Raw genomic sequence first — 14,995 nt, 5'->3', positions numbered from 1 at the left:
AACTCCCAGCTTTGCAACTGTATTCTTCATATCATTTGGCAAGCTCTTCTCATACTCCTTTGTATTTTCATGTTCTTTTTCTAAATATTTTAGGACCCAGACCTGCAATCCTCACTCACTGATTTCAGTGCGACAATTCCTGAGTAATGATTACTCATTTAATAATGGCTATCAGGATCAAGCCTTAATTTTCCCTATGCTATTATGTTTTTCTGAGTCTTTGTTCTTGCTGTGTCTTTTTATTTCTCATCACTTTTATTTTTCCTTTCCACAGAAGCACTTGTACTTACTATTTTACTTTAACTAAAGGCAAAATTACTGTTTCCCATCATATCCATAAGAGGGAGCCATTTCATTTCCTTATAATGTATTTGTAATACAGTACTGGGCTGTGTTTTGTAAATTACAATATCATTATGATAATGGAGATCTGTGGTTGCAACGTGATAAGCACAGAGGAAAAGCACTACAATCAAATGTATCATCCATTTGTGTTTCCTTTGATCCCTAGGATTCAGTGACACTTTTCCACCCTCTAATTTCTCCTTTTTTATCTCTAAAAAAAAAAAAAGGAGTACTTGTAGCACCTTAGAGACTAACCAATTTATTTGAGCATGAGCTTTCGTGAGCTACAGCTCACTTCATTGGATGCATAACCACTCTGAACTCTAGGGTACAGATGTGGGGACCTGCATGAAAAACCTCCTAAGCTTATCTTTACCAGCTTAGATCAAAACTTCCCCAAGGTACAAAATATTCCACCCTTTGTCCTTGGATTGGCCGCTACCACCACCAAACAAATACTGGTTACTGGGGAAGAGCTGTATGGACACGTCTTTCCCCCAAAAATACTTCCCAAAACCTTGCACCCCACTTCCTGGACAAGGTTTGGTAAAAAGCCTCACCAATTTGCCTAGGTGACTACAGACCCAGACCCTTGGATCTTAAGAACAATGAGCAATCCTCCCAACACTTGCACCCCCCCTTTCCTGGGAAATGTTGGATAAAAAGCCTCACCAATTTGCATAGGTGACCACAGACCCAAACCCTTGGATCTGAGAACAATGAAAAAGCATTCAGTTTTCTTACAAGAAGACTTTTAATAGAAATAGAAGTAAATAGAAATAAAGAAATCCCCCCTGTAAAATCAGGATGGTAGATACCTTACAGGGTAATTAGATTCAAAACATAGAGAACCCCTCTAGGCAAAACCTTAAGTTACAAAAAAGATACACAGACAGAAATAGTTATTCTATTAAGCACAATGCTTTTCTCAGCCATTTAAAGAAATCATAATCTAACACGTACCTAACTAGATTACTTACTAAAAGTTCTAAGACTCCATTCCTGGTCTATCCCCGGCAAAGACAGAATATAGACAGAGTGAGACCCTTTGTTTCTCTCCCTCCTCCCAGCTTTTGAAAGTATCTTGTCTCCTCATTGGTCATTTTGGTCAGGTGCCAGCGAGGTTACCTTTAGCTTCTTAACCCTTTACAGGTGAGAGGAGCTTTCCCCTGGCCAGGAGGGATTTCAAAGGGGCTTCCCTTTATATTTATGACACGCCCCCCAAATCTCAGCTAGGGTGAAACACTGGCTGGGATTTCTTCCTGGAGCTCTAGGAAAAAAAGAGTTAATAAGACACATGCATCTCTAAATATACTACCAAGTACATAAAGACTAACAATATTTTCTGCATCTCAAGGACGATTTTAACCAGTTGATTCTGGGAAACTTTCATGGGAGAGTGCATCAGCCACTTTGTTAGAAGCTCCTGAGATGTGTTGGCTGTCGAAATCAAAATCTTGGAGAGCTAAACTCCACCGAAGAAGTTTTTTGTTAGTTTCTCTGACGGTGTGAAGCCACTTCAGTGCAGCATGGTCGGTTTGCAGGTGGAAACGCCGTCCCCAAACATATGGGCGTAGCTTTTCCACAGCATAGACAATGGCGTAACATTCTTTTTCAGTGACTGACCAGTTGCTTTCCCTCTCAGACAGTTTTTTGCTGAGAAACACTACAGGGTGGAATTCTTGATCAGGTCCTTTCTGCATTAAAACTGCTCGCACACCACGCTCGGGACGCATCTGTGGTTACTAGGAACGGTTTGTCAAAGTCTGGGGCCCTTAGTACAGGGTCAGACATGAGTGTCGCTTTAAGCTTGTTAAAGGCCTTCTGACACTTTTCGGTCCACTGAACAGCATTTGGCTGTTTCTTTTTGGTTAGGTCTGTCAGTGGGGACAATGAAGTGAGCTGTAGCTCACGAAAGCTCATGCTCAAATAAATTGGTTAGTCTCTAAGGTGCCACAAGTACTCCTTTTCTTTTTTATCTCTGTTCTCTATCTGTTATACTTCTCACACGCTAGGTTTTCTTAATCTTTAAGAAGTATTTTAAAATTGAAGAGGATCTAAAGTGTTGACCATTAAACAGGCACTTCAGGCCAGCAATTATTATACATTGGTATCTGAGATAGCAGTGTTTCCCCTTCGAATAATATAGATAAGAGGTAACAATTGGTCCATTTTGATATTTAATATACTTTGTATAGAAACATTTTCTTAACAAAGAGGATCAGAGATTAATAAGTTTGGATCATCTTTGTTTTCATTCAGATACTGTGGGTTTTTTTGAACCTGTATCACTATAAAGCATGCAGTCTAGTGAAAAATATTAGATATTTAAAGTTGCATTGATTATAAGATAGGGACACATCTTCTCATGGTCTAAAGATGTATGAAAATGTGCACTAGTTGTGGCTCTCCCCCACAAAGCTTTTTTAAAATAAAAGAAGCTGTAATGTAATTAATCACTGAGGAAACTTTTTCAGAGAAAAAATTATTTCTTCTTATCTACCCAAAGACAGCTCCATTTTCTAACATTAAAAAACAAATATATTATTCAAAAATAAAGTGTCATTTTAAAAATCTGAGAAGTTACCTGTGGTATCTCTTTCCAGAAATTCAGATGCACATTCTTCTCTGATTGGTCTGTGCTGGTTCTAAAAGCGATGGTGACGTCACAATGATCTACTTTGGAATGTGACACTGATGACTGTAAGAGGAAACTGTGAGACAGATCCAGGATAATGACTGGAGACGCAAGACAGTTTTCCCTATGAATCCCATACTTTTTCTCTTTTTATCTCTGCTTATTTCTGCAGGGACTACCAAAAAGCTAATTTCATCTTCTAAAGGTATGATCTCATCAAAACCTCTATATGGTGAGAATGGTTAAGGAAGTCTATTGTTAGTTCTAGGAATAGATCAAATGCATTTTTCCCTGAAACTGTTGGGGGACAGGAGGGTTGACTGTTGTTTTTGTTTAAACTACAATAGGTTTTTTTCCCTCCAGAAATCGTAAGTCATCTGTTCCCCTCGGTGGCACTTTTAGCAGTGTCTACTTGAAAGTATACAACTAACTTCTGCTTAGTCATCCCTTGGGGTGCTGGAGGGTAGAAAGGAAGTATGCAGAGCCTCTCCAACATCCCACTTTTGCACCTCTGCAGAACCTAGTCAGAATGCTGCTGCTAAAGCTCAGTCACAGGGTAAGGAAGGGCAGACAAGTATGCTCAGAGGAAGGAAAGGCAGACTAGTATGCTCAGTAGACCACAAAGGGTCTGTTGAGTTGATACATATGGTACAAGGCCTACTTCTGAACCTCCCTGCTCTCCACTCCAGTACTCTTCTCACGACACAAACAGAATTTGGTCCTGAGGAACTTTGGATCTGCCATACTGAATGAGCATGTACGAGTACTGTGCTGGGGTGATGCCAATCTCTGCTGCTTCAGAGGAAGGTTAATAAATTCTTATTGCACACAGTCTGCCATGTAATGCTGTACGGAAGGGAATAATTCCTTCATGACCCTTACAATAATTATCTCATGCTCTGAAGCATGAGGTTGGATGACCCTTCTCTTACCATGCATAACTATAAGAATTATTTTTGAACATAAAGTTATCCAACTTTTTAAAAATCCAGACACAGTACATGACCTGATAATCCCCTGGAGCAGTCATTTCCATCAGCTGACTACACACTGCATGCAGTAATATTTTCTTTTGTTTGCTCTATGTTAACTGTAATTTCATTGTATGACCACTTTTCCTGCACTATTGGATGACAAGATTGGTGTGATTTTCCCCAATCTGAAAAAATACTTTTTCCCAGAAAAATAAAACAAAACTGTGAAATTATCCAAAAATCCGACATAGGGTTTACTAAAGGAAATACCAAACCCATATCATATTATTCACTTCACAAGATACACACATTGTCTGATCTGAAAAGCATGCAAGTCTATAAGTAAAATATAAGAACACAATAATCGAGTCCCTACGCTACTAAGTAATTAGGCCTATAGTAGGCCTTCTGTATCTTCCCTTTAGATACTGATATTCTTTTACCAACGTATTTGCTTCTTCAGCACTTAACATTTTGGAGTTTCCACCAAATCAATCAGAATGTGCTAAAACCAAACAATAGACACTGAACTGACTGGACAGAATTGCTGGTCTTTTAAAAATTGACAAAATTGGTAATTCAACTGTCTTGACTTCCATGAATTTACTTCCACAATTTCCTACAATTTTGATGTAACAAATTGTTACACGATCTCATTCAAAACCATACATTTGGGGGTAAAACTCTGGTTCCTATATTTTAAACCGAAAAGAGAAGGAAGAACCTCAGAATTGCATTCCACCAGTCATTTTCAGATGTTACTTCTTGTTCTGGGCTGAACATATGGCATCAGTAAGTCACAGAAAGGTTACGTAGCTTCTCTGCATCATTTCTTGATTTTGTCCTTGTGTGTGGTTCCAGGCTTCTGTTGTTCAAGCTGGGTTTCCACTGGCACTATGACTGTGTCATCAATAGTGTTGTCAGCCTATAATTTGTAAACTGCAACATCCTTCAAATGCTCTTGCAAGTTTAATGTCTCTATGTAGAGTCCCTTGTATGTGTGCTATGTATTGATTCAAGTCCTTCCTGTGCTCAAGGCTAATTTCAACATACTTAGGGTACAGGATGCAGATGTTATGACACAGGTCAATTCTCTAGTTTGGCCAAATTATGCTCAGTTCATCACCAAAGTGGAGGAAGCAAAAGGTGGCTTTAGGTCACTTTTGCAGCTCTCTTCTACTGAGTTAGCTTTTCTTCCAGTGCAGATCAGAGGCAGACTTCTGGCTGTTCTATACTGCACTAGCTGTCAACAGTCCCCAAGGACTATTTCAAGCAGCCATGGACTGCTATGGTGTAGGTATGCCCTGGACATGTCCCCTGCTGGAGCAGCTAGAAGGGGGTGTTGAGTAGGAACCACGATGACAGTTCTGTACCATTAAGTGATTTACCTGTGTAAGGGGGGATAAAGTGGAGGCCACAAGTAATATGACTTACAAGCTCTTCAGCGCCTAAATACCATATGGTAAGAAGCCCTTTAGAAATAGTGGGACAAGACTAGTTTATACCAGTAAAAATAAATGGCTCCTGGCTTCAGGTAGGTAAGAGGATGGGTTGAGAAATTTTTCCCCTGTGATCCCTATCCTCTCCCTGCTGCTTGGAAAGATGGAAAGAGGTACAGATTATTGTAGACTATTTGTACTTTCTGTACTGCATTCCTTGTGTCAAGCAGCGTGAAAGCCACTCCTTGACCAAACTAAGAAATGCTCTGATCAGCATGTTTTGCACAAAGGAGTTGCCAATGAAGTAGGAAGCTGCACCTGAGTTTCTCTGCACTACAGGATGCAATTTCTAAGTATCAATATTGTATACCGTGGATACAGAAAAATATGCAGGATTTAGAAATACATATAACTTATGTAATGACTATCAATCTTTGCCAATAGAAGACTGTCAGCATTTTTAAAACTCACGGAATTGTATTGTTTTTAGATCCATTTGTCACAGCAAATAAAATTCACAGCATATCTCTGATCATCAGCAAATATAGTAAAAAAAATAATCACAGTTTTGACAACTAATTTGTCCCATTTTTCTAGACTACAATAACTTACCCATCAATGACTTGGAGGAGGAGGAGGAGGAGGAGGAGGAAGATGATAATGATGGTAATAACTACGTCTTACAAAGTCCTGAGGACCATGAGGCCTTTTTAGAAACAGGTGAAGTAAGGTTTTAAGACTCCAAAAGATAGATCTAACAGCAGAAATATACCAGCAATGTCACTACAATCATCTACAAATCATAGATTTTCATTGAATCATGGAATATCAGGGTTGGAAGGGACCTCAGGAGATCATCTAGTCCAACCCCCTGCTCAAAGAAGGACGAATCCCCAATTTTTGCCCCAGATCCCTAAATGGCCCCCTCAAAGGACTGAACTCACAACCCTGGGTTTAGCAGGCCAATGCCACAAATTGCAGCTTTAAAAACGTTCTCCTATAGTGAAATTCTCCCTTTTTTATACCATATGAATTGTTCCATGTAAATTTATGTTCACAATTAATCAAGAACCCTTTGTTCTCTATAATCCTCTACCATGCAAAAGAACTCACCCTACAGAGTCCTGCTGAATGGGATGCTATATAGGCATAGGAGTCTTCACAATGGATCCCTTTGCAGATTAGGTCTATATAAATATACATAAAATATATTATGAATTACCTTCTAGCAACAGAAATCTGTAGTTCCATGGTGGTGCAATATTCCTAGTTCTTATGCCTGGGATGGAAATCGGATGTTTGTATCACCATTATAAGAAAGATACATGAAAGAATGCAACACAGTACATCTCAGCCTGAGGTAGCAAACATAATCAGTCATGATGTGCGTAAATCATGACAGGAGTGTGGCCACAACAGTAGCCGAACAGAAGACAGGGGAAAAGCCGCCTTTAATCAAAATGATAATGCAAACAGACAACAAAAGGCCAACATCTCAATCCAGGAATGAATTGAAGTCACTTCCAAAGGAACCAAACACCCTCCACTCTAGGATGCTCATAGACTGTCACTTTTCCTCAGGGAGGTCCAGAGAATCTCTCTCATTTGCAAGGCTTTCAAAGAACTAGTAAATGCCCAACGGAAGGGGAAATAAGCCTTCTAAAGCAGTTCTCCAGTCTTTCCCTTATGCCTGGGATACCTGACCTACTGCTAGTAAAATTTAAGCACTGAATAAATTAGTACCATCATGGCTTACATAAGGTTACATTGCTCTAACCCTAAAAACATTTTAAATACATGAAGTTGTAATGCAGTGGACAAAGAACTACAGATTTATACAGATTTATAAAATGATCGCTAGACATGTATAGATTTCCTTTAAACTAGTTCTTTCTGTAATTTTTTCGAATAAATCATGCAGCACTTAATAAGTCTCTAAGCAAAACTAATTAAAATCTCTGCTATTAAATTAATATCTGTACTATAGAATGGAACAAAACAGTTTATGAATAAAACTAAAGAAGGCTAAACAAAGAAGAAGAATTATAAATTTTAATCTTTAAAACATATATATTAATTGTACAGTAGGCTGTTAAAGAACAGTAAAAACCAAATTTCCAAAGGAGAGTACAGTGGCTGCACCCACAAAAATGTTACACCCATTGTGCCTCAACAAATGCGCACTTGCATCCACAAATCAGGCAGTTGCATGCACAACTTGGTAGCTGTGGGGGCTTGTGTTTTTTAGAGTCACAAATTCATTAGTGGGGGCTTGTGTTTTTTAGAGTTACATGCATTATGCTCTCCTTTGAAAACGTGGCCTTATATGTCAAATATAAGAATATACTTGATTTTTTTATTTATTTAGACATTTCTACAAATCCACCTGTGTCCAAAGATGTGTTAATGCTGAAGAATAGCATGCAGAATTTACGGGAGTACTGTAAGTAGCAGAAATTACCATTTAAGAACCTACAATCAGGGACTTAAATAATTTTGAAGCACTTTAGGGGTAGTGGGGCGGGGGAAGACAGAACCGTGCAGTAATGAAAAAAATGTTTATTTCCTTGCATGACACTCAGATACCATGACATGACTGTGATGTAAGTACATGATAGATGGATGGATGTTAAAACAAGAAATCCTAATGTAGCCTCAAGCTATTAACACATTCTTGAGCTGTGTGGATGGAAGGGAAGGGTTTCTATTGCCATTCTATTTTTAGTACAGTATTTTGTGTCAACGGCAAGTATACAGAAATCATTTGTGGTACAGTGCGACTTGTGGGGAAAAGACAAAAGCAATGGGATCTCACAGGTTTCCCATTCATTTAACTGAGCAACTCAGAAGATTCCTCTTCCCTGCTAATTTGCAGAGATCAGCATTGTTGGTGGCTGATGCTTAAATGGAATTTAAATCCAGTACACTGACCATTCGGAATCCACATCCATGATCCATATTTAATTATAGGCATGTAAGATAACTTTGTGCAGCCAGAACATGTTACTTTTAAATTTTATTTTGGGGATAAAAAGTTGGAATAGTGCTAGTTTCAAACTAAACTTTATTCAAACTTTCTCACAAAGCAAACATTGCTGCTAGGAAACTACTCTCTGTTTTATGGACAATTATGTTACATTTAATTTTCTCATTTATTTGTACAATAATTTCTTGCCAACACACAAGACAGTATGTGCACATGGTTACAAAATCTTTCCAATTTTCATCAAAATTGTTTCTTTAGTACGTTCTTTTACAATCCAATCCTGAACCACCGAAGTTAATGAGAATTTGTGCTGACCTGTAGTGACATAGTGCTTCTGCAGCCTGAGTGACTTCACACAAAGGGTGATGGACCAGTGCTAACCCCCAAAACCTATCAGCATCCACACCAGCTGATACTGGAGAAACATTAAAGATGATCTCAACTAAAAGCCATGTTGTCCCTCCCTCCCCTCCCCATTCAGACCAGGGGCATGAGTCACATTGTCTTCCATTATGTGGCTGCCAAAACTACAAATGGGAATACAGAATCAGTAAGAATAGGTTGGCAAAAACCTATATTTAGATGTTGGAATTTTTTTTCAAGTGTCCATTCCTATAGTAACTTAATTTCTTTAAAAGACCCTATTATACTCAAACCTATTTGTATATTTAATCATTTAGTGAAATTGCTCTCCATCAAAAAAGCTGAAGAGGAACAACTAGAGAGTTTTCAAGAAGAGTCTTCAGAAGGTAAGAATACACTGGAAGGTTTTACTGTGAGTATTGTTCTTGTAATGATTTACTGTAATATGCTAAAAACAAAAAGAACTTTAAAACACTGCTCTGACGTGATTTTCTAGTTGTATTCATGGGTGCCATGACTTGAATTTGACGCTCCGGCAGCACCGGGAAAGTGCCCTAACCAGTGGGTTAACAAGTCAGTCTCTCTCTCTGGCCCAATGATTATTTATGTATACAAAGTGAAACAGCTTCAACAGGAGAGATTGAGAGAGTCCCCTCCTTTACCCCAAATACCCTATAGCCTGGTGGTTAGGGGACTCTCTTGCATTCAACCCCCTTCTCTAAATCATGCTGAGAGGGGATCTGCCCTGGGCCTCCCACATTCTGATTGAGTGCACTGTGCTACAGGGCTGTGTTGGCTTAAGCACCTGACTCCAGAAGCAGGTTCACTGCTATGAACCCCAAGCTAAGAGAGGCACCTCCCTCTTCCCCAAACGAAAGTAGCATCCAGATCTTATGTTGTCAGTTCTGCAAAGGCACATATTTGGAACAGGAGGCATCAATTACAGAGTTTAACCACAAAAAGAAAAGGAGGACTTCTGGCACCTTAGAGACTAATAAATTTATTTGAGCATAAGCTTTCGTGAGCTACAGCTCACTTGACGAAGCACAAAGGTCTTGACTTGCAGACAATGGAATGTAATACATTAAAACCGAAAGTTCTGTTTGACAGTGCTAATATGTAACTGAATGATTCTTAGATTTTTATTTCATTTAATATGGGTACTAGTGATACATTGCCCTATGCTATCAAGAGCTACTGGAGTGCTCCTTCAACATTTCCCGTTTTGTTATGAATAAGGTCAAGCACAACTTTTTTTTTTTTTTTGCTGTTAGTGACATGGCTGTTCTGAACTGTAAATAGTCTTTGCAACTCTTTTTTTCTAGAATCCAAATTTGGACCCCATTATCTCAACATTATCACTCAAGGCCCAGTTGAGGAATCACTTAGTGGAGGTATGGTATGATGAAATCATCAAAACCATCTTTTCACAGTTAAAATGGCCAAATTAAAACTTAAAATAATTGTAATCATAAATTACACAAGAAAACAATATTGACTTCTCAAAATATTCTGAATGCAATTGACAAAAACTGAAATTAACAAAGAAAACTGAATTAAAGAGACTGTAATTCTACATCTACATTGACTCCAAGATACCTACATTGACTCCAAGATAGTTGAGAACCATACCCAGTATTTATAAAAATGCTTTGCACTCATATAGCGCCTTTCATCCAAGGATTTCAAAGCAGTGTAAAGGGTTAAATAAGCCTCACAACACTCCAAGGAAGTATGCAAGTATTATTTTCCCTATTTTAAAAATGGGGAAACTGTGATACAAAGAGGTTAGGACTTACCCAAGCAAGTCAGAGAAAGGAACCAAACCAAGGTCATGTACTTTAGGCTCTAGAACATGCACCCACACCAAATTCTTGAAAAATTCTCTAGTCTGTATCTCTGGCATTAATTTTTTTTCTCCTATGAACAGCCAAAGGTTATTACAATTTTGCAACTGGGCTGACCATGGAAGAACATAATACCCTTAATCCCAAAGGTCTTTGTGGGGCTTTCACTGAAATAAATGAGTCACTTGTGCATGCAAAGGCAGAATTTGGCCTTTCCAGTCATATATTCTTTTTCTGTTTGGGCTCACTTGCAAAGTTCCTAATAATAACATAAGAATTTATGCCTTTGGCAAGGCAAATTACCATGTGTCTAAATTGTCATTTGTTTCTCCTAAGCGTTTCTGGAAAAAAAAAACTTAACTTTCTTTGTTTCCATGTAAAGAACATCTTAGCGAAAATATTTTTAAAGACCAAGTTTAATCTAACTCATAAGAAAAAAAAATGGCTCTACAACATGCTTATTTATTATGAATTTGTATATCAGACCTAAACAGATGAAAATAAGTTACTTGCTATTGGTTTTACTGTGCAATGACTGAAGTACGACTGACTGATTCTTGTCATCCTTTTACAGATCAAAGAGTAAAACCTGTGAACATTTACAAGGACCCAATTTTGAAAGACCTATCTGCAGGTAAAAGTCTACGGACAGGGAATTTCTGGCTGATTTATGGAAATAGTTTTGTTGCCCCTTTGAAAACATTTATGACAGGAAATTAATCGGCTTTTAGAAACTGTGTTATGTGCTAAAGACAATTCAATATGTGTTAGTCTGATTGCTATTGCTTATTAGAACATACTGCAATCAAGAAAATAAGAGAATTCAGATGCAGCTAGGTCTTAAAAAAATCAAGGCAAGCAAAAACCAGACTGCACAACAACTAAAGGCCACAGTGAAATCCTGGCCCCATTGAAGTCAATGTCCCAAATCTCCAGATAATGTAAATCAGCATAACTCCACTGACTTAACTGAACAATTTAAACAATTAACTTAAACAAACAATTTACAACTGACAACAAACAACTGACTTAAACAAGCAATTTACCAACAGCTGAGAATCTGGCCCTAAATTTTACATACTTTTAATTCCACAAAAGGATATAGCCAAATCAAGATCTATTATAATAGTCACAATGAAATAATTTATAATATGGTTAACTGCTTGCAGATTACATTATTGTGTGCAGTGTTGTTGTAGCCATGTTGGTCCCAGGATATTAGAGACACAAGGTGGGTCAGAAGAGCTTTGGATAAACTTGCCTCTCACCAGCACTTGCTGGCCCAATAAAAGAGATTGTCTCACCCACATTGCCTCTTCAGATTACATTGTCTTTTTTGCTTCCATTATGAAGCAAATGAATTAACTTCATATGTCAGGGGGTGGGGAAACAGGGCACATTACATCACGTGTTTTCACTGCATCACAGGTTTTTTGCTTTCCAACAGAACTGGATAACCAAACTCCCGAGTTCAATGAGACAGAATATCACCCAAGAAACATGTTTTTTAAACCAGTACCAAGTAAGAACACAGTACAGTATTTACTATAATCTTATTGATTTCCCAGACAATAATCTTCTGGGATTATGGAGATGATAGAGCTCAAGAACGGTAGGTCATCTTTTGGGGGGGAGGAAGTGTTTTGATTAAACTAAAAATGTTCATAGACCTCTGCACTCCATGGGGCTGTTAAACTTCTACCAGAACTTCCTCTGTCATAGGTACAGATCTGGGTGTGGCAGTGTTTTGAAGATGTTCACTTGGGGCCAAATTGTGGTCTGGTATGCAATGGTCAAATAAACAGGCTTCTCAAGCATGGGATCTATACAGAGGCATGTCTAGCCTTTTTATCAGTCTGCTGATTTGTTGGTGCTGGTATAATCTTTTTTAAAAAATCATCATTTCTATGTACTTGGCATTCATTGTTTCAATTTGATTGGTCTGGTTTGTTTTATTTTTCTAGTGTCGGATAAGGATGATCTTAATCAAAAGAAAGCAGCAAATGTAGGAAGAAAAAAAGATGTAAGGGAAACACTGATGCTTGCTGTATCATCTACAACGCTTATCATTTTAATAATATTTATGATATGCTGTGGAGTGACTCTCAACCAGTTCAGCAAACGAAAAAAGTAAGTCTTCCTATCACATGGAGTCTGAGTCCTGGGAGGAGGCTAGGATGAGAATACCTGTTCTGTACAGGCCTCCCCATTGCCCCTCTGAACTCCCATATGAGATAGCTGAATTTTTCTTTGGTGCAATGCTGGAGACAAGATCCAGGTTAAGAGACCTCAGTTATTTTTATTTCCCATAAGACAATGGCTCTTTTGTGTTGCCTAAAGAGCTCAGGATTTTACCCTACGAAGTATAAGGCAGAGTTATGCATAAGCCTATTGTTTCTGATTATCCACAATAGTGCTGCCTAATGCACCATGTATATGGAGCAGGAGTGCACTTAGACCCCAGAATGCCCCCCACACTTGATATGTTTCTCTTAAAGTATTCATATTCTAATAGACTATTAACTCTTAAAAGAAAACCAGTGCTCTTCTCCAGTGCACAGAGATGGTAAAGCAGTTTAATAGTGAAGGGTAATATTCTTATACTGAAGATAATTACATGTAGAAATACATATGCTTTAAGAAAAGATAATGACATGTTAAAATCCATAAAGGTTTTAAGATGTAAGGTTGCTATTGTTAACATACTACAATATTATGCAGAACTGTGCAAAATGTTTAGCAACCAGATAAAAACAAACCCAACTTTTATTTTCTCTCCTGTTTGGGAAAAGGCACATACACATTCAATCACTTTGGTAACATTAACCCCTTCATGAGAAAATCACCAAAAAACGCACAAACAATGTTGAATCTAGGAAGTCTATGTACTACAGCGTTCTTATTAAATACATGAACTTTTCCTGCTTAGTTGTTAAAATCTTGAAAAGTGGAAGCTTGGTAATTTATATGCAGCTCCAAGAATGTCTAGGGTGTTTGTTCTCAACATGATATTTAATGAGTAAAATGTTTTTTCTTTTTGTGTTTCAGAGGTTCTAGTAATGCCTCCAGCACTCATGCTGAGCAACAGGGACTAGCATACCTATCTTATTTTCAACCTTTGGAAGGAGTATCTGATTCTTCTTTTTCTAAAACTGCAGACAGTAGCATGTGGGATGAAAAAACACTGTCTGCGATAAGGAGCAATTCACAGTCTAGACATTCAAAATCAAGAACATTATCCAATATAAAGTCAGTAGATGATGTATCATCAATTTCTGATGAATCAACTCGCAGCGCAGCTACTTTGTATAAAGCCTCAAAAACAGGCAAAAATGAGCTATAAACCAATCAGCTGAGTGGAGGATTGACAAAACCTTTGAACCCTGATGCTGTTGGTATAAAAAAACAAAACAAAACAGCAGCTGCTTTTATAAAAATGGCATGCATTTGTGATTCATTAAAGTTTAGAACTTACATTTCCATGGAGGAGGCAGAGCTAACTTTAAATTTTGATAGAAAAGGGAGAAGGGAAAGGGACTTGAAATTAAATCTGGATCACAAATGTTCGCAGGCACACTATACTCCTAAGTGCTTCAGAATCAAGGGTGAAAGGAACAGAATTGGCTTTTAAATACTGTCATCTACCCAATGCTACACGAAGGCAAAAGGAAGACCTAAGAAGTCTTTCCCAGAAACTCTGTTATTGCGATTTACTATGGTGACCTTGTGAAGTAAATTCAAGAGGCTATATGAGCCAATACCAGGGGCATATACAGTATAGGTTGTAATGATGTAATCTCTGAGCAATAAATCACCTTTTTGAAAGTTTTTTTTCCCAATAACAGCTACCTTGTATCAAAAAAGATATTAAAGATATTAGCACTAACATATTTTCTGACATAGACACTGAGAATTCCAGTGAAAATAGCCTTTCAAGTCTGAGAAAGACAAATAAGAATACCTGTGTGATGGGTTCGGTCACAGAGACCCCCTTGGGACTGTCACCTGTTGTGCTGAAACTACCTCTGAGCCTGTTTTCTCTGCCAGTTTGGCTTATTGAGCCAGACACACAAGCCTGCTGCAACACAGACCCAGGGTCCGAACCACATCCCAAAAGCTGCAGACTTCACTGAAACTGCTTAGCAAGTATTCCTGTCTCCAGCACCACACACCAGTTCCCAATGGGATCCAAACCCCAAATAAATCCGTTTTACTCTGTATAAAGCTTATACAGGGTAAACTCATAAATTGTCCGCCCTCTATAACACTGCCAGAGAGAGACGCACAGCTGTTTGCTCCCCCAGGCATTAATCACTTACTCTGGGTTAATTAATAAACAAAAGTGATTTTATTAAGTATAAAAAGTAGGATTTAAGTGGTTCCAAATAATAACAGACAGAACG

The 14,995-nt window shown here is 38.1% G+C and overlaps 1 protein-coding gene across 1 annotated transcript; it reads left to right on the top strand.

Annotated features, from left to right (window-relative positions):
• Positions 1-3,109: 3,109 nt before the first annotated feature.
• On the top strand, positions 3,110-14,401 carry EQTN (equatorin). Its single transcript, XM_043546770.1, has 9 exons — positions 3,110-3,215; positions 5,994-6,116; positions 7,765-7,839; positions 9,063-9,131; positions 10,071-10,139; positions 11,167-11,226; positions 12,040-12,114; positions 12,557-12,722; positions 13,641-14,401. Exons 1-9 carry the CDS (start codon positions 3,110-3,112, stop codon positions 13,933-13,935), a joined length of 1,038 nt encoding a protein of 345 aa, XP_043402705.1. The 3' UTR covers positions 13,936-14,401.
• Positions 14,402-14,995: the final 594 nt, after the last annotated feature.

Source organism: Chelonia mydas, chromosome 5 (genome assembly GCF_015237465.2).
Source record: "Chelonia mydas isolate rCheMyd1 chromosome 5, rCheMyd1.pri.v2, whole genome shotgun sequence".
Lineage (NCBI taxonomy): Eukaryota > Metazoa > Chordata > Testudines > Cheloniidae > Chelonia > Chelonia mydas.
This window is presented reverse-complemented; position numbering and strand designations above follow the sequence as displayed.